General features: G+C 40.6%; 1 protein-coding gene across 3 annotated transcripts in view; it reads right to left on the bottom strand.

Annotated features, from left to right (window-relative positions):
- The window catches only part of wts (serine/threonine-protein kinase warts), a 41,826-nt gene that overhangs the window by 19,253 nt on the left and 1,036 nt on the right, over positions 1-21,537 (bottom strand). For all 3 annotated transcript variants that reach the window (XM_022084034.2, XM_022084036.2, XM_022084035.2), the window contains exon 3: positions 20,199-20,777. In XM_022084034.2, the coding sequence (XP_021939726.1) occupies positions 20,199-20,513 (315 nt within the window). In that variant the 5' untranslated portion in view covers positions 20,514-20,777. The remainder of the gene's footprint in view (positions 1-20,198; positions 20,778-21,537) is intronic.

Raw genomic sequence — 21,537 nt, 5'->3', positions numbered from 1 at the left:
CGTTCCCGCTCCGTATTCGAGAGGTCTAGCATTTATATCTCCATTTCATTCCAAATTCTTTCCAACTCATTAATCATCCGACGCTACATAGTCCGAACTACTGACATCACCGTTTGATGAAACACCTATAAATTAAAACAAGACACGCAATCATACACGCAAACTTGTAAGAACTTTACAGGAAAAACGCATTGTCGCTTTTAAACGTATTACCGTGAACGAGAAAAATCACAGTAAACTTCGATCCAGATTCGATCTTGTGATGCAATTCATGATTCTTGCAAATGCGGGTCAGTCCGCTCAATCAAGGTCGACCGAAATGTGCGACTGTGTGACATTCCATCAAACTAGATGGCTTACCGAACCCGAAGGTTCATCACCAAATTAACCAAAGCCCTCCACCGGACCCTGTCCTGGGCCAACAAACTCCAGTCTCCTTCAACTCCTATCTCCCATAGATCCCGCCTGACATTATCCTCCCATCTACGTCTAGGTCTCCCCAGCGGTCTCTTTCCCTCAGGTTTCCCAACCAATACCCGGTGCACACCTCTTGTTCCATCCATGCGCGCTACATGCTCCGCCCATCTCATTCTTCTCGACTTAATCACCCTGACAACACTGGGGGAGGAGTACAGATTTTTAAGCTCATCATTATGCAGTTTTCTGCAGACCCCATCGACATTCCATCCATCACCCGTCCATAATCAATCAATTCATTATCGTCAGGTATGTATAGGCAAGAGATTTAAGAAAATACCTTGCAGATCAAGATAGAGAAACCCTACTTTATGACAACATAAAAACAGCCTCAAGGGACTAGCTATAAACGGAGAACATACTTCAACCAAAGCCTTCAGTTAATGTACGAAATAACTATGCATTCCGTGAAATAACGGAGTCAGACCCTTTAACGGTAACTACACGCATTAGTGAGTTGCAATTACCATGTCAACCAGAAAAGATATCTTATGTTTTCATGCTTAAATGATATCTGGTATCTACCTACCGGTATCTTCAATCACTTTATTCCAAACGATTCATGTCACCATCACATTTCGTTATGGCAGTCAAGAGAATGGATTAATGCCAGAAGCCAACTAATTCCACGTTGAGCTGGGTGTCGTCTGCAGCTGCGTTATGGATGAAGTTCCGATCGCACTTCTCTCTCCATTTACTTCTTTTTCTTTTTTCTCTTTCAAACATTCATTCAAAGTAACTTCAAGTGATACCAAAACTGGTACAGGTAAATTGGGTATCGAAATTCACCCCACGAGTACTTTCTTCCTGCTATTTCGAGCCATCTGATCGCGCTACTTGTATCACCACGTGACATCAACGTGCATGGGGCCCTCTCGTGGCAAATGGTATTTAGCGGTAAGAAATAATAAAGAACAAGAATTTCTGGGAAAAACTTGTTACACCTACAATTTTTCTTTCTTTCAAATGCTTAAATCTGTGTGATGCGAATATAAATGACCAAAAATTAATAATTATACAACTTTAATGATTTATTTGTATATAATTTACACGAATTATCGTCAAGGAGTTGGGCCACCTATTAACTCGTACAAATACTGACTATTACAGGATATCAACAAGTTTTCGCATGGATCGTCATATCTGTGACAGAGCATGATAAATGTCTGATACAGAATTTGTATATACCATATGAAACTTCACATTCCATCGTCCACTGGTTCAAAAGTTATTGGGACAGACACACCTATATCTTATCGAGCGAATATCACAAGCGTACATGCGGTTTAGCGACACCCTACATCAATGAAGAATACACGAGGTGTCTATATAATGAAACTTTCATGGATCCCAACACCAGCGCTTTTTACTATCCGACCCGCGAGATCTACAAAGACCTTTATTGTTCCACTTGCAGATCTGAAGACATCGTTTCATTCAACATAATGTTTGGTAAGATACGTACAAGTCAATTACAGCGAAGAGTTCGAACGGTGGTACCTCAGTTTCAAATCTCTCTCGGGGCATGGATGCCAGCGTTTTCTGTCTTATTCGGCTGTCTTTTGCAGACACGAGTCATGCAAGGGATGAACCACCGTCAAAGCCGTTGCAAGGGATTCATTTGCGCTAAGATTAATTCTGAATTCGTGACAGATGAAAAACACAAACAGTACATAATTACACTTACAAGGGATTTAGGAAAATATATCTTTCAACCTCTGTGGGAGATCTACCGAAAACCTATTAAATATCCATATAACGAACCTGTATAAAAACCGATAGGTTACGATATCCTTTACAGTATTTATTTTACACCTTACACACATTGGATCCTTTGACTCAGGACTAAGATAATAAATATTACGAAAAGGATAAACGAATCCTTAGCTGAGCGACCAGTTCATCGCAGGGCTTCTATTAGTACAACACAAATCTTCCTGAAGATTGTCATTAACTTTGTCTCTTAACTTTTTACTGACACTTCGTCAATCACAGTATCCACGTAGGCTACTGTCATGTGAGAAATGGAAGTGCATCTGTCAATGGCCACTCGCCAAGGATGCTGCCTTGATATTCGTCTGTCAGGAGTGCAAATCATTAAAAGCATCACTGAAGACAGTGCCGATATTCCGACCGGTACTCGAACAAGGAAATGCTCGATTATGCAGCAGACATTAGATCTGGAAGATCGCACATTAACATGCCTATAGCAGTTATGGATATCGAATACCATTGTAATTATCGAGCCTCATTTGTCCACCCTGGGACAGCTGAAGAATCCGCGAAGTATAAAACAAGCAGTAAAACCAACTTGCAGGAAGATGATGTAATTTCTAAAGGAAACTGCATGTTCTAACAAATGCAGCACATGTAGAAGAACCATCCAGACTCTGTGATCCGGACTAAGCCATGCAGCAATAAAAGTGTGACGGACTTAACCTAACTGAAATTCTAAACACGACTGGCTGTGCGATGGCTGGTGAAGTTGGCAGAGCAAGCATGCTATCTATCTATGCTAACCGAAGCAATGTTATGACATTACATGGTGTTTGACCGGCTCTCCTGAAATAACTCGTGGGTCGCCCCGGCTGCACTCCTAAGGGGAGGACGCACGAACAACCCGAGGGATCACATGGCAAATGCCAGTGCCTTGCCTGGTCGGTCACCCCGACCAAGCCATTCTGATTTCAGCACATCGCTGCTTCCCGCAAAATTCCCCTGTTCAAATCATGCATATGAAATCGTTCCGACATGTTCCTTCTTTTTACGCATGTCATTCATTGCTCAAGTTAACGGATAAAGAGAAAGCAGGGCTCCTCCCACAGCACATATTTCCATATATTTTTATACATTTTCACGGAAAAATACAGCGGAATAAAGGGTAAATGGGGGGGTGGCTAAAACTACAACCAGGTCATGAATTCAATCCACCGCCAAATGGCGCAAAAATACCGAGCCACGCTTTGATTACAGAATCTTGATTTCGAAACGAAAAAAAGTGCGGCAAAGTCAAAAGGGCGGATCAACTTTTCCCCACAAGAATAACATGAAATTCACATTACATTTCTTCGTTGGTTACTCTACAAAAACCTTCCTCCTCTGTAAGCAAGATGGAATTGGAAGTTAGAAAAATCTCCACCCTACTTTTCTTCGACAAACGTGCAGCCAGATCTCATTAGGGGCATGTACGCGCTCCAAACAGAATTTCTGCAAAATCACCCTAGAGCAACTTTAACGTGTGAAAGCAATGTTTGATACCTAAACCCAATATCTGAATTTTAATATAGAAATCCCAAACGTCTCAAGTTAAGTTATTCTAATGCCCTACAAGGTCAACCACATTGTTGTGAAGGGGCACCGAATCTACACCAACATCCAAAGTAAAAACTGGCACGCGGCAGTTTTATTGTTACTGCGGTTATACCCAGGAATCCATGGAGAGTCGAACGAAACGAGGGTGGACCCTGGTTTCGTTATAACAGACTTAGGTCTTATCGGGTTGTGAGAGGCGTACTGACGAGTTCCAATGTTATGTAGTCAGCGTTCACTCTTCATAATCGAGAGAACTCGCACAGCTGCAATGGGCGTTCAATGACGCATGGGTTCGTAACGCTTCGTCTGACTGGGAAACGATCGAATCTAGAAACGCAAATGCTAACCTTCATACTTTTCCGATCACCGCCAGTTTAAAACTATTTCCGTTCAAGTAATCGATGATTTCAAGATGAATGTCTCCTGGGTTTGTTTGCCGCCGCAAAAACCTGAAATATCCAATCTATGATTTGAAAACCATTAAGAATCCCACTCTGAAGCAGATAGTTTCAAAGACGGTCGTTGCAGATAAAAATTATTTCAGTCATTAAGGTCTCCTGGAATGGAATATTACACCGGAATGTGTTTTAACAGGCGACGATATCAATATTAAGAAACACGATGAGTTTAACACAATTAACTTCAAGACTTCTTATCCACGCTTTGTGACTGTCGTTTTTCTCCAGAAGCTGGTCTCTCGTAAGTACGTACAGTGCACGGAAAATGAGCGTTTTTCCCACGACCCTAGCTCGCGGGTACACTGAAAACAAACGCATAAACCATACAGTCCAGACAATGCCAACATGGGAACTGAGACAACGAATTACAAATTACCGCAGCTGGGAGACAATGTTTGCAGAATGGACAGTACGTGCTACCTTATCTACTACCCATCCCGGCCCTCTGATACCAATGACGTTTACTTAAACCGGGTGTAGAACGCACAGGTTCGCCCCGACTACCGTAAGTTACATATTCGGCTAATGTCCTGCTCCTCTAAAATATGTAGCCTGTTTTCTTCTGGCGCCAAAGCTGTTTGTAAACAGATAATCGCCAATATGCTACATGATATTTTGTTCTGCTTCATATTTCAAGTATGGCTTTGAAACATGTTATTGAGAGTAACTGAAATTTTATATAATTCCCATTTATATCATATTTCTTCATACTTCGTATTAGGGAAGTCCCTGGGTTCACTCTCGGCTCGGAGACCGGCTATCCTAACTGAGGTTTTCCGTAGTTTTTCTCAGTCCCTCGAGAAAAATGTCGATATATTATTTCCAACTGATTTTTATGATCCTATCATTCGACGCTACATTGTCTAAGTTTTAAACAGCATTTTAGCTTCCGCCTAGATGGACAGGGCAAGACCAACGGCACAAAACTCGATTCCTTCAACAGGCCTAAGTCAACGTCGCTACAGAAATGAAATGCGTAACTATGACTTCCTTATCAACAGAAGGTTATTCACGCCTAATGCGAATTCCGAAAAATCAGAATCTTTCTACGCTTAATACGCTAATATTTCCATAAGTCCATGTCTGCAAAGCAATAAGAGCATTCCTTCGTTCGTTCAAAGTCAAACAGTCGGCCTGTCGCAAGCAGGCAGTAAGATAAATGTGAAGAATCTGTTACAGGCTCCATTAAGAAGTCCATTAAACAGGCCAACAGAAAAATGCCAATAGAAACCAACATCGTGAATTCCAATAGTCCCCTGTCCTATTTAACACTGCAATGTATTTTATGGTGTTCTTTATGGAGTTATGTGAGGAGCGCAGAAACTCACATTAAGTCAGTCCCCTAAAATACTTTCGGACCATTTCAGCCAAACAGGGTTGCCACATGACTACTCGATGACCGAAAACTGCTTTTGGCAAAAGTTACAGAATGTAATATAATTTCTGTGAAATGAATCGATCGTTTGTAAAACGAGCCCTAAAGAATAGCAAATAAGCACAAGGATGTCAAACCCTTTTATACTGTGGATATATAAATATAGAGAAACGCAATCAAAATCCAACTAACAACATGGAGCAGCATCCTCGAAAAACTAACGTTCACTCAGGCAGTCAAAAAATAGGCCACCTTAAATTTCTCCTCGCACCACATCCAACCTGTCTCGGCAAGAAAGCCGCGACACCCCTGCAGTTCCACGATATTGGTTGTAACATTCGTACAAGAGTGACCCAAGATCACTGCAGAAACACGTTCACGAACTGACTTGAACAGTGTAACAACGACCTACGTGACGTACAGTGAAAAACGCCTTTTAAATATCAGTTAATTCCAAACAATACACATGTCCCGTGTTTTGTTTTTCTGGAATCCTATACTACACCTTCCATTACAACCTTTTAAATCATGCATCAATAATTTTCTCACAAGCCATCATCATCCACTTTTCCAGTCGTCTTCATAAACATTTCTGAAATACAATCCTCCTGTATTTAGGGATATCTGGTATGAGTCGGCGCAGTTAGTTTACACTCCCGAATCTATCTAAAGAAGTTGTGTTCAGAAAAGGCAATTATTCACATGCAGCAAAGCCTCCGTCAGATTATGACGGTGAACCGTGATTTAGAATATTTATTAGAGTATTCTCCTGGCATGCCTGACTGCCTTGCAGCTCGTACACGTCACGCAAAACAACTTCCTTACGTTGACTACCGCAATGCTAACTCGTAAAACTACTCGTTTCACCCAAACAGAAAGAAACAATTATGGAATGGCTACCAAAGTTTTGGACGAATATTGTATGTCTCCATCTTCTAAATTCACTGTCATAAAACAGTGTTACCCTAACAGGTATTATTCAAGTATTTGAATGGAGGGAACGACGTAAACCACGAAGACAACGCAGTACATTTAACCGGTTTCCGGGACGAAATCTTAACCCGGGACCTCCCGAATACGAATGCTTTTTCCACGACCCTGACGTTCAGTGAAAGTTTTCTGCGCTCTCCTTGAGATGTAACCAGTGGTCCACACACCATGCGAACATGCTCGCGGACATGTCTGCAGGCACTGAGGGTATCGAGAGTTTGGGGGGGGGGGGGTTTGTCTGGCCCGCAACGACGGTTCGTGACCGACTCGCGGTATGTCACAAAATTACCTACGACCTCGGCCGATAGTCTGTGTGGTGCAGCATTGCTGGAAAGGTTATTTATTATCTCCTTCGACACGTAGTCAATAATTATAATAAATCGATTAAAAATGACACTTTGTGAGAAACGTTCCAGGGATAATACAATTAAATCTGTCTCAAACGGAAAATACATTCAGGTCCCTTGGAATTTCGTAAGGTTTCACTACACGTTTGTACGACAGGCACGGGACCAGGGCATCACCGTCACTTCGAAAATGGCATTGAAACACTTTTGCACTTCAACATCTGACAGTCGCTGCTATCAATCAGATGCCTTTAACTGCGTGTAATAATTTTCGGCATGAAGCTGCTGACATTTGTAGCGGGTCACGGAATTTGGAAATATTCCCTATTTAACAAGTCGCATGAAGTATAGTCAGTGCAGTAGTTTTTGGCCTGTGGAATCTTCAAGGGGAAGGCTAGGAGCGAGTCTCTTTTGCGGTAGTATAATGCTGACTGCACCGAGGAGCTTATCGGACTGAACGCCCAAACAAAATAAATTCACTGACCGTGCCACCTCAGGTACACGGACTAGGCCCGTCCGCCAGCTTCTCCACCGGCCAAAAACTACTGCGCCGACTATACAAACTGGGAAAGTAGTTATAGGCCAGAAATTCGAGTAAAATCATTATATATACCCGTCGTTTGGAACCCAAGTAAACATAAACATATAAACAAGATTAAAAAGTTCTAAACATAAACGAAGAATGCCAATACCTATAGTTGTGATTAATCTGAAGCTTTCACGGCGACGAAGTATAGTTAATTCCTCTCGGGCTACCAGCCGTGTAAGATGGCTTAATGAAGCAAACACCAATGTTTCGAGAACCACCTTCGTCCTCGAAACGTAGGTATTTCCACCTTTCAACCACATGACACGGATGGTATCCCGAGAAGAAGTCATTAAGCTATAGTTCTATCCAACTGTGTATAATACCTCATTTAGGAAGGAAACATTGGCATTTACTTTGCCACATAATCTCCTCACTGTCATAAAACAGAGTGCTAATGACTTTTACTGGACCTAAGAGGAATGGGGGGGGGGCTGTATAATGAGCAGCTTCAAAGATTGTATTTTTCACCAAATAAGCTTAGGAAGATCAAATCAAAAAGATGAGATGAGCGGAGCATACAGAGCACGTGGGGAGATGAGAAATTCGTTTAAAATCTTGGTTAGAAACCTTGAACGGAAGAGATCACTCACATAAACTAGGCATAAATGCGAATATAATATTAAATGGATCTTAGGCAAATAGGACTGGAAAGTGTGTATTGGATTCATCCGGCTTTGGATTGGGGCCGGCGGCAGGCTCTTGTGGACATGGCAGTAAACTTTCGGGTTCCAAAAAGTATGGCGAATTTGACTGGGCGAATGACAATCAGCTTTTCAAGAGGGGCTCTGCTACATTATTAATGTTGCTATCATGAACACACGGTCCCGTGCCGTAGCCGCGCGGACTGAGGCATCATGCTTCGGACCGGTGATACGGAATGCGCGCTGGTTCGAGTCTCGGGGGGAAAAGAAATTTTCTCATGAACTTTCGACCAGTGCATGGGACCGGTGCCAACCCAGCATCGTGAGGAAATTGGGGAGCTACAATGAGTAGCGTAATCCGGTCAGGAAAGCTATCAATGGCTGGGGGTTCGTCGTGCTGACCACACGTCACCCTATATCTGGTTGGATGATCGTTCACCTCTGCTTAGGCTAGTCGGCTTTGGCTCTCAGAGGGCTCTTACGCCACGGATTATTATTATCATGAACACAGGATACAGAGGATACGATATGAATAAATACACGAACAATACAAATGAACGATCCAAACCTAGCACACAATTACGATACCAATGTCTTAACTCAGACTTTAGATACCACTACACCCTCTCAAAGCAGAACCTACTGAACTTCCAATGGGCATCTCTGTGATTCAAGTCGATATAGGCAAGTCGCGTCCACTGCCCTACGGATGGCCGATACTAATTTAAGAATGTTTGCAGTGCAGGAACTCTAACTGTAGATAATAAAACCACGCCGTACTGCAGAAACTCCTGTCATTTCCATGTATCTGTGTCGTAGAGCACAAACGCCTTTCCTCGCAAACCACAAAAAACAGGGAAATAAATGTAGCTGTTGACCTACTTCGTTTAGCTCAGCCAATGAAACAAGTTTAGTGTGGCATGAGAGATTAAGGACTTCGACAGGCATGAATCCGTTCCTTCACTTTGTTATGGCACCCAGGGTCTTCTAGTCATGCAGTTCCTTTCTGAGAAACTGACTCATCAACTATAAACCTTTTTTTTCCCTCAACGAGAAGACTGTAATAGGCACAAATTACAAGCACTAAACCGGCTTAAAGGACATATACAACAACACACAAAGATCATTCGACGAATCAATCATGCACAACTCCGATCCCACAACCGAGTGAAAAACTAAGCAGAAATTGATGTCGACACCATCGAGACAATTTTGATCGACAAACAATCCCAATTAAATCAGACGGTAAAGTTACTTTCACACAAACGCGGTGATTAAATCGTTTACATTGCTACGACTGACATAATCTAAATCACTTTAAAAATGAGCGTCCATAACGTTAAAACCTCGGCGAAAATACCTCAAAACTGCTTAATTTAACTGAAATTTCTTCTAAATTTGTGTGTGTTCATCTTGGTTTAGACGCCGTGGAGCCATGTTGGTGGTTCCCAACGTGTCAGACAGAGGCACTCATTACCGCCATCTTCCGGGTAAAAACACACGTCTACGTGTCGTTCCATTTTTTTTTTTGGGGGGGGGGGGGAGAAAAGCTTCTCCTAAAAAGACGGATGAGCGAGAAAGTTTAAAAAAAAGCACACAGAAATAAGTTTAATTTCCCAGATTCGCCTTCTCGCTTCCTGTCTCTCATAAGTGAACACTCTTCAATCTATGAGGCATCTAGCTTCAAGAATAAAATACAATGCTGTCATCATGGGCTTTTACTTACAATATCAACCACCACATGAAAAAAATACGTTCCCTTTTTCTCATAATGGCCTGTAATGTAGATACATTTATTCTACGTTTAAGACGATAGTAAAAGTAATTCAGTTTGCTCATTGGGACAAGCGTGTTAAATGCCGTTAATGGTAGCAAATATCCGGGCCGTCGCATACTTCAGACACAGACACCGGGTTCAATCCCGGTCGACAGAGTGGCACTGATGCAATTTCTCAGAGTTTTTCGGTCTCCCTGGTCCATCCATCACCGCCCTACGAGTGCGCGACAGACATGACCAAACAACACATCATTATACCCTAGGTCCTAAGTTAGGGACTTCATACCTAACCCAGAACTTCGCTGGTCTCGGAATAAAGGTAGTTTAGTTTAACAATATATTAACACTTTTAGGTCATCATGTCCAAAGCAATCGCCCTGATGATACAGACAAGTACTTCTGAAACTTCGGTAACCTTCTACCAGATTATATACGGTACAACAAACCCAGAAGACAGCCATATTCATGTATTATAAAAAGTTTCGTGGTGGTGTACCTTAATTAAATAACTTTCACATCTATGAAGGGAAATTTCTGTGGGGCAGTTTCATTTTAATTGATAATAGCGCACGATTCGCTTTGTCAGCAACAGATTTTAGTTACGTGATATAAAATACGGCCAACATAACAAAAAAGAAAACGGAATTTAGGGTTATGTAACACAGTACTTCCACTATTTATTAGTTTACACAACGAACGATTAAATTTATCTGCAATAAATAACAAGATCAACAAAGGCTGCAGATTCACAAAGAATTTTTTTAATGTGTGTACTCAAAAATTCTGGTTCGCCTTATGATTTTCTTCGGTCAACCAAGACAAAAACGCGCCTTGAAACATCACCAGCTCATTAATGCAAAAGTGTCCTGTAATAAAACACCACTTACACTCACCACATAGAAAGAAAGTAGACATTTAGCAACAGACAAATAACAGCGTTCACGCCATGACTGTTTAACGATGTTTTACTAACTACTATTTAACATTTATGATGGTGACCGAAAAGGACGAGTCAAGGAAAATGCTTCAACCCTGACAGAAAGCCATACGAGTGTGGCCTTGTGCACAATATCAGCGCTATGAATGGCATCTGGAGTTCTGATGGCGGTGAACACGTCCACCCATGTTGGACTTACGGGTTACAACTCCGTGCGGACTTGCATGCAGATAACCATTTCGGGAAACATTCCTTTCCATAGTCGAAGTCTGAAGGTTTCTGTGGTAAATTATAAAGCCTATCTGGTCAAGGTCTGAGGTTAGTTCTCAACCATGCTTCCGTTCTCCTCCCACCCTAGTTTTTACCTGAAGATGGAAGCAGAATCCAGCTTCCGAAAAGTTGAATTTAGATGATTTGCAAAGTCCAAACGAACAGCTTTACATACTATATGATCCGTGTACAGCAACTCTGAAGATGGAGGCAGTAAAACCCATAAGTTATATCTCAGAAGGCTAACACCGACAATATAGTAGCTTTGAACAAAAACAAAGGTCTGACAGTTCTGATTTCGGCGTTCTAGTCGCAAGGCAAACAGTCTGCTCCCAAAATAAGTGGTATTAATTCAGCATATGCTCAATGTTCGAATCTGCATGCCAGTCCTGATCCTACTGGGACAGTAAACCTTCATATGAAAACAGTTGTAACCCACTAAGTACACCGTTCTAAACAGCTGGTAGAACTTTCTTCGACATTTAACGACGAACACGAAAAAGTGCAAGCATTCGTACCCAAGAAGCGTAGACATTGGAACTCAGCCTAAGTAAAAGACGTGACCCCAGGCAGAAGCAATGTTGCCGTGTGTCCATAGAGGAGGAGGGGGGAGAGAACAGCTGTTGCTCAAGTCAAGGTTAAGACGAACAAAGAGTCGGGGGAACACAACGTTGCAAGGGCTGTCTGCTGATGGGCTCTTGCACGGGTTCCAGTAAGAGGTTATGAGGCGCGTGCCACCAAGTCAGGGTCAAATGAGTCCAATAACTAAAGTTTTACCTGCACAGGGTCGGCCGCGGTCGTCGGACACAGTCATGACTCAAGAAAGTCATCAGCACAGACTTCATAACACAAACGCCATTATGGTGAAGGCCTTAGAATTCCACAAGTAGTAAACATGATTATATGACAGATGACTGAGTCTATTTCAGTTTTAAAGGGATGATAGTTCTTCAACAAACCTAATCCTTGCAATTCCGACACAAAGAAAGTATAAAGAGCGTTGAGGTACATGCATTAGCGATAAAGCAGAGGTTTAGTAGAATGATGAGCGGATTTGTGGCCAGGCCTAAGATACAATATGACATTCGTCCAAGGCTAAAAAAAAAGGTAAATAGTGTAGGATTAAGTCAATCCGGGTTTCGAAACAAGTGCCTTCACAATTCAAGACAAACACGACACAAGCTAAATCTGGAATTTAAAAACCCCCGAAAGAACACATCACAAAAAAGGCAGCACCTAAGAACTCACGAATGAACCACTTCAAGATTCTCTATCAGGCGACAAGTGGACGTTTGAGCCATACTGCACCTCGTGTTCTGCTTCGTAAGTTGGTTTAAGAGAAAACTAACTCAACGCTGATGTCTCATCACCCGAATGCAGGGCACAACCGTAACACACAAAAACAGCTTTGAAAATATGCCAATGTCCAAGTACTGGGTAACATCAATGACACATCGAAATGATATTCACGATCAAATCGCAAAATGATTCGGGAAATCACTGCTAAAAACGGAATTTTCGAAATATTTGGCCCACGCGCCTATCAAAAAGCACGGCGATTAAAATATATGAAGATGAGACTAAATAAACATCTAGCATCCATGGAGATGTGAAATGCACCCCACAACGTAATGACCCCTAAAATTCAAGGGCACGGAATACTAGGGAGATCTAGGCGTAGATGGGATGAAAATATTAAAACTGATCTCAGAGAAATAATATCTATACTTAATTCAGAATTCCAACGGCAGGCTTCAGTACTATCAACTTTTCAAGGCTTTACACCATGGAGTTAACGTAGTGGCATACATGAAATAAAAAAATCCTCTGCCAGAACGGAAATGTATAGAACGCGTAAATAAGATCGGATAACTACGATGCATCTATCCCCTAAACTTCACTCTCATCAGTCATAAGACGTCAAAAACCAGAGTCGAGAGCTCGACGAACAGACGATACTTGGTTCCTGAAATTCACTACAACGCCCAGAGATGCACATGATTCTTGTATTACTCGCTTCGCATTCAACCGTTTGCACCTTTACTATCAATCTGTTATTGGCATGAACACATTTTACATGTTTTATTATGGGAATACGGTGACGTCCAGGGTCTCTCCACACATGCAAAGAGCACTGATCTTCCTGAACGCAAATGACGAGTGTTCCAAAGCCTGAAACGGTTGCCTTTAAGATTAATTTTAATGCCATCCTCCCATCCACACTCAGGTACTCCAAGAGGCTTCCTTGCTTCAAATTGTTTCGTTCCCTATCTTCCCGTGAACTTGCCACGAATACATCACGAATTGTACAATACAAGAGTAATTACGCAATGAAACAAATGGCGTGCACAAAACGCAAGACGGTAACGAATAGGTCATTCGTTCTGAGAGAAAAAAAGTGACCTTGGAAGGGCATTATTTGTATACACAACATTCCAGAAGATGGCTCTACCCGCCTTCACTTGGTTCTGACAACCACTAACTACACTATTCTGTGGTTCCAGAATCTATTTCGACGACTTCCAGTTATATTGAAAAAAAATAATCAGAACTGTCAATAGTGACAACCAAATAGTCCGAAGAAGCAATACAAACTCCTGAAGTGTGAGATCGAGGTTCTCACGGCGGCGAATATGAAGATGGCTGTCTTCTGGGTTGTAGTACCGTGTAATCTGGTATAAGTTACCAGACGTTTCAGAAGCTGCGAACACATCTGAAAAACCGGTAAAGAGAGCCATCTTCAGTTCCCGAAACGTGCATATTAAATTAAAGATGTCCAGCGGAGCAGGCAATTCCTTAAAATGACTTCATACTTCCTATTCATCTTAGTGGGTCTATGTCACGCCTGCAGAATAGAACGCACACATCGTAAAAAAAACACAAAAAACAATCAAAACTGTTCCCTTCCTGTACACCAGGGCTTCTAGACCCGCAGCCCGCCAATGTGTTTTGTGCAACCTGGGAATATTATTTTATCCCCTATCACGTAGTATAATAGAAATATATTTAAAACACTGTCATCTGAGTAACTTAAACAACGAATCAACAAACTTGTTGCAGATAGTTACTGAGAAATATGTGCGTTAATAGCGATCTTTATAAAATTACAGCAAGTTACAAGAAATTGTCCTTTGTAACCCCGGGCCCTCAAGTCGATAAGAAAGAATGACTGAGGTCCACGATCAGGTTTACAGCGGCCAAAGCGTGAAGCTGACCAGTAAGCGATGTTAGTAAAGCGTGGGGTTTCATAGCGTGATGCTTCAGCACAGGGCCAAATTTACCTTAACATCTAAGAGAATAGCCTCTATGTCTGGGGTGTTCCGGACACTCCTACACTATTACCACCACCCAATTTACGGTCCAATTATCATTACTAGTTTTGTGGCAACACTGGTCAAACAAGTCACGGGTTCGCCTGGCGAATACAATTATTATTCCACTGGGCAGTAATACTAATGTAGGGGGATTCCAGTCAGCTCCCGTGTTACGCTGCTTCTGCCCAGCGTACGCCGTTGCAACACATCTCTCGCGAAGATACCAAAACCATTAACTTCTGCATGCCTTCACTACCGAGATGATCCACGTATCATTAGAAACAAGCGCACATCGCATAAGCATATAGGTCCACATTTATTTCTGAGAACAGAGCCTTTGTTTAGTGAAATTACTGGAATATCATTGGCTGTAAACATCATTTCTGCTCAAAAGTCTGAACTACAAACTAAAATTAAACAACCCCCGAAAAACACTCGGCCTTCGCATATTAAACACCCTTAATCCTTAATATCGCATAAGTGTATTTCCGAGTATGTAAAGAGACCAGTTCCGGACTCCCAACCATTTAAATGTTACAAATGTTTACATTACTGATCAAATACGAGAAGAAGACTGCAGGACATCACGTACTATGAAACAGAAAATTGCAGTTTTAAACTAAACACATCCAAAGATTCTGTATTAAAACTTTAACAGTGTTTCAAACGAAAGACAAATTTCTTCGAATTGTCAAAGTGCTACATTTTGTAAACAGCACGTAACACGAAAAAAAATCAGTATCTCAAATTCTGGAAAACAGATACGTTGAATATTAAATTCTTTGAAACTTTAACTCAAATTTAGAAGCAAATCTATTTACACATAAATCTTACTTCCTCGCAAAAATAGTGGTTCCAGACAGGACAGAACAGCACAGGATTCATTTACATTCCATAGATACTTCATAGGCCTAAGCCAAGGTTGTAGAACACGTAAAAGTAAGAATTAGTTTACATCATGGCACAAATTAATTACCACATGAAAACAATGAATGTGCAGTGATTTTCTGAGGTGGTTTCTTGGTCTAATATTTCAAATTCCTTTGATATATATGTCTCTAAAATGCCTGAACAGCATTAATTTGATATGGAAATGTGTTATGTAGTCATACAGAGGAAATGCCAATATCTTGTGTCACATTATTTATATCACACAAATGTTATTCTGTTCAGAGAACGCTTTTTGGAACTTCGCAACATTAATGTCACATTTTCATCTTCTTGGGGGGAGGGGGCATGACTCTGAGATGGCAAAGTTTCATGCAACTAGGCCAATTCAGTCTGTAACAGTCACTAACAACCACCACAATGAATCTATTTAAAATTTTAAGATGATTATTAAAAAGTTACACATTCATTTGTGCAATTCTTACATAACTACATACGCAAAAACAATTGTGTTGTCGAGAGAGAGAGAGCGCATCGAACTGAACATCGTGGTTAATACTCCTGGTTCATTTTGGAATGTTCAACAATCGGACCGAGGACCACCTAATTCGACTGACGTTTTCGTGATTTTCCTAAGTCCTTGCAGGCAAATGGCTGAAAAGTAACTAACATTAGGCCATGAATGTTTCCTTCCCCTTCCCAACCACTATTCATTTTTCATCAAATCCTTCGACGCTAAAGGACAGTCTGAGCTACTTACAGCGTTGAAAAATAAATAAATAATAGACATTATCAACTATTAAGCATCCGTAGAATGTACCAGTTCTCGGTTAACTTCACGCAACTTCGACTCAGGAAAGTACACCATTATTTGTTAAAACGATCCACGTAACAAAGCAAATGATGCCACAAAGAAAAAGGAGCTGGACATCTTCCGATGCTACAGCCGAGCGTGCAACCGCTACGAAAATTAAAATACGTACAACCAACTTCAGAAAAATTGTAAATTTTAGCATTAGACAATGGATAAGGCCATGCAGAATTAAATATAAAATTGTCAGTCCTTTCATAAGATAGCGTATAATTCATCGCCCTGATGACGGAGGCAGTATGACCTCTGAAACGTTGGTTAACATCGACCAGACTACACAGCGCAATAACCCAGAAGACAGAAATCTTCAGTGTATAATTACTTTATCAGTTACGACACATCCACATACTACTCTAGTCGATTGCCCCCGTCCCGCCGGCTTTTCTCAACAGGACCAACAATGCACCGTCAGTTATGTGGTCTGGCAAGTCTGGGCCCTGAATCTTCGCAGCAACTCATCTGTATCACCGCAACACCTACTGGATTCGGTGGTTACATTGTGACCACATTACCACGAATCACGTCTTCGGCGACAACCACTCCGAAGCAGACTCTTCTACCCTGAAGCTACACCCACCAGTACTGCCAGCCGTTGCACAATCATCAGACACTACGAAGATAGAAACCCCATTTCCTTTGTGTAAACGGCTTCAGTTTTGTTCACCCTCATCTAGGCATCCAACTACCACTGCAAACCTACAAGGTTCACGCTCTGTGTTTGTTCTAGTGTCGTGTATCATTGCTTACGTACGTACGGGCAATGGCTTGACCCTTCGCTCTTGTATATGTGCCCTGCTCACAAGCCAATTTCGGGTGTCTGTCGAAGGAATAGAGGGGCCTGCGGGAAGACGACGAACTGTGTTTACAACATACTGCCTACACGTGTACACGTGGCGTCATATGTATTTTAAACGTTCATTTCGAGGAGGTACAGTTCAATGGTAACATTACCGACTAGTATTCGTGATAACGGGGTCGAATGTCAAACGGGATCACCAACTACCCTGTGGCTTTCCCGCTTCTACAAGCTGTTCCTACCATAACAATAATCTGCGAATCCCATTCCGTACGAAGTTTCGCCTTCAGTTGGTAAAGTCGTTAAATAACCAATCATTCATCCACACTTCTCTGAACTCCAGAATACTATTAACGGAATACATTTGTCTTGTTTCAAAACCAGTTTCAACGCCTACAAATGCGGCTATTTTCTGAATATGTTTTGGTAACGCTTGTAATCTAAACAAATATCTGCAGGCGTGCAAAATTTAACCCTTGGATGGAATCACTAAAGGTTTACCCAAGACCAACAGTTTTTAATGGTTGTTTAATTCCCATTTTCTGTGTTTTCATGTTTGAAACAACTTTCTTTATAATGCGAACATGCTCAGAATGTAGTATTATCATTACACCTTGTTCACAATTTATGTATCCATGTATAAAAGCTTTTAAATGGTATTCGTAACTTCATAAATGAATCCACAGTTAAGTATGAGGTAATTCCAAAGATCAGAATGTGCAACAAAAGATTCCTTACACAGTCCTTTATTAACCCTTATTAATATAAGCCTTGTGTTTTAGATTGATGTTGATGATGCTTAACTTATGAAATATGAAGAATTTCTTCTGTACAATAATTATTACATTACTTAGATTCAATGACAGATGATACTTTGTTATCCTCTAATAATTTCCTTACTCAACAAAAACAGATTTAATTTTCTTTAACAAATTTTATCAAGATTAAATTAGGTTAGTTTGGAATAGCTTAATAGAAGCTGTGTTTTATCCCTGTCAATAGTACATTACTGATGACTTATTGAATCTTGCTCATTTCTATGGATGTTGTAAAAATGTCAAAATGGGCAGGTCTTATGAAGGGTCATAATTTAACAATTCTGCTATTTTAACTTCCTTATTACAGCTAATGACATCTACTAGTGAATGGTGTAAATACAAATCATCATGTAAACAAAGACATATAAGAAACTATGATTTGAAGCTATCACAGTGACTATGTATAATGAATTATTCTCGGGCTACTAGCCATGTAACGTTGCTTAACGAAGAAAGAATGTTTTCTTCATTACACCACTTTACACGGTTGGTAGTCCAAGAATAATTACTTATACAGGGTGAGTCAGAAGTATGTCTACAAACTTCATGTGCGTGTTCCAGGTTCAAAAATAAGAAAAAATGTTCCTATGACCATGGGGTCGCAAATGTTTCATTTTCGAAATAATGGCTTTTTTTGACTATTATTTCGAAAATGAAACATTTGCGACCCCTTGTTCATAGAAACATTTTTTTTTCTTATTTTGATCCTGGAACACGCATATGAAGTTTGTAGACATACTTCTGACTCACCCTGTATATAAGAAATAAGTTGTCATTTTATAAAACTGTAAAAACAATATTTGTTGAAATTTACCACAAAATTTTCAAAGATCATGCATCTTTATGTGATAGGTATTCCTTCTCTAGTGACTAATGTGTGTATATCACCCTATTCCATATCCTCTGGTGGTGACAATTAAGAGAGGAAAATAAATTTAATGGCTTGATGAGGAAGTGTTTGAAAGATCTATTTAAGGTATGCAGAGCAGTGAATGCTGGTAAAATAAATTTACTTACTTTGCAAGTATAGTATAAAGTTTGAAGTGCTCTCTGTGAGAAGAAACAGGTTTCAAACAAAGATTCTGTATATGAAGAATGCAATCATAGCATGAGGAATGGATAATGGTTCAAGAGATTAAAACTAATCCGATAGATTGCTAAATTCTTGGACTTTGTCCATCATCTGGTATTCAAAAAGAACACAACATTCCAGAAACTAGATATGTTTTGATCCTCAAGTAAGAAGGGAAGAGTCACCTACTCAGTTGGGTCTGTTAGAAAGAGCAAACCTCAGTCGCTGAACTGAGTCCTAAGGTTAGCTCTTGACAGTGGTGAGCAACTGACTGACAAGTGGTTACCAAAGCTGCTGCTGGGATGGCTGTGCAGGACCAATTTCTTGCTGGAGCTCTTGAAGTGTTGCTGCCTTTATGCTGTACACCATGTCCAACAAGTAACCCCACAAGAAAAGTCAATGTGGCAATCATGGGGGGGGGGGGGGGCCTTTTTCAACAGAACCTCTGTTTGTTAAGTGTGGATTACACTATGTTCCCCTCATAAACACAACACATGGAGATAAATAATAAGGTCAATATTCCATACTATATGAGCCAGCAGAGCTCAGTCAGTATAGGGACCGGCTACAGACTGGACAACCGAGGTTCGATCCCCAACTGGGGACAGAGGATTTTTGCTCTAGCCTCTGCATCCAGACCAGTACTGGGGTCCATCCAGCCTCCTATCCAATGGGTACTGGGGTCCTTGCTCAGGGGTAAATGTGGCTCGGGCATGTCGCTGACCACTCACCTCCATCTAGTGCCAAGGTCAAGAATGAGTAGGAGCTATACCTCCTCTCCCCCTAAGTGTCTATATGCTGTCACATTTCTTAGACTATGTGTATTTTAATTTGTATTCAAGTGTAGTACATGACAGAAATGATGTTAGGTTCTTAGGTTGGGTCTCTTTCTACATGAGTACAACAGCCAGAGTATGAAGCACCACTCAGCTACATCTGATGTCAAGTTAACAATGCACAGAGATCATCTTTGGTTCAGTAAGGAAGCCTTAAATTAATACAACACTGAAGATATATTTCCAGTATCCTGCACATCTTCATTGTGTGTTCCTTAATTAAGCACAAGCACAACTTTACCTTTTTACTGATAAATTCAAAATGTGGGATGATGTACATAAATTATATAGTAGGGTTATACACTTGAACTATTTTTTTTTCAATGACAATGCAAATAACATTTTAAACATGACTGCCAGGATTACCTCCAATAAATAAACTGTTAGCAAACATACAATATGTTAAAGAGTAGTTTAATAGTTGACTCACCTCCGTGTACCCCATGTTCATAAGCTGGACAAGTGTCTGACGCAGAAGGGTTAAGTCCTTTTCAATTCCGTTGCCACCAGAAGCTGCACTTATTCCACTGTGACCAGATGCAGAACTTACTCCACTAGTGGTTGAAAGAGTTGAGATAGTACTTGCAGCACTTGAACCCAAGTTCTCTCCAAGATTACCAATATTTGCAAATGGCAACAGTGAGTTCCGAATTTCTGCTAAAGCCTTCTGATGGTAGCCCGAGGAACGGGTTGAGGACTTGCCTGACGTGGCAGGGTTCATAGTGACGATGAACTGCTGGCCCATACTAGGCCCAGCGGGCGGGCAACAGTCACGTGCCCGCGGGCCACTGTTGCACCTCCTGCATCCACAACTGCACTCTGTATCACACGGATTAAGCACTCACCAACTTCACTACCATAAAATCACTCACATTACACCACTGATACACGTCGTACTGACCACGTTTCACCAGTAAAATCAAAAATAACTTCTTCTATCACATCTGAGGAGACGAAATGTGGCTTAAAGGCAGCATTTTCACAGCACTTGTCATTTTGTCAGCTACATCTGAAAGAAACAGTATAAATACATGAACTGAAAAAACTATATTTTGAAGACATGCTGTTATTCTCATCAACTTTAGCTTCAGTTCTGTTACAGTACTATTAGATTACATTTACCACATGTAACTTCAGCAACCAATTGTACCAAAGAAACATTCAAGATAAAATGGTTAACATTTTACAATATTTACTGTTTTCATTTGTTAAATTTAACTGTCATATATAGATAAGAGACCTTATGGCTCAGCTTAATCGAGAACTGCATTCATGTGTGTTTGAACCTACCTCCTCTTAGATTTGACAAGCAAATCTGTTTTCCTGTCAAAAACATAAATATTAAATATGATACAATGATATTACATATGTAATATATGAGAAAGACTGGTATTGAAGCTAGTAATATCAACAAACACAAAATCAGTAACATGCTGGATGAGAGGGTAATACATGTAAAACTAAGAATGGTATTAAGCTTAATAAAAACCCAAATTCAGAGCAAGATATGCTGACATGTAACACATCAAGACTAAATTGCATTTTTAATCAAATTCACATACCTTCAAACACTTCTTTACAGGATGCAGAATCATAGACAATGTAGAGAATAGGTACAAAGTGGTAACCTATATCTCATAATAGTTTTATTTCAATTTATTACTAATCAGTCATATTGTATTTAATTAGCTTAAGAATTAGTCCAAGCACATGTATACTTGTTAATGTGAACTGCATCTTTGTCATAACCTTGGAAACAATTTGATTTT

The sequence above is a fragment of the Zootermopsis nevadensis genome, unplaced genomic scaffold (assembly GCF_977971745.1).
Source record: "Zootermopsis nevadensis isolate Lab colony 2312 unplaced genomic scaffold, Znev_1.0 Znev_ptg000030l, whole genome shotgun sequence".
Classification (NCBI taxonomy): Eukaryota; Metazoa; Arthropoda; class Insecta; order Blattodea; family Termopsidae; genus Zootermopsis; species Zootermopsis nevadensis.
This window is presented reverse-complemented; position numbering and strand designations above follow the sequence as displayed.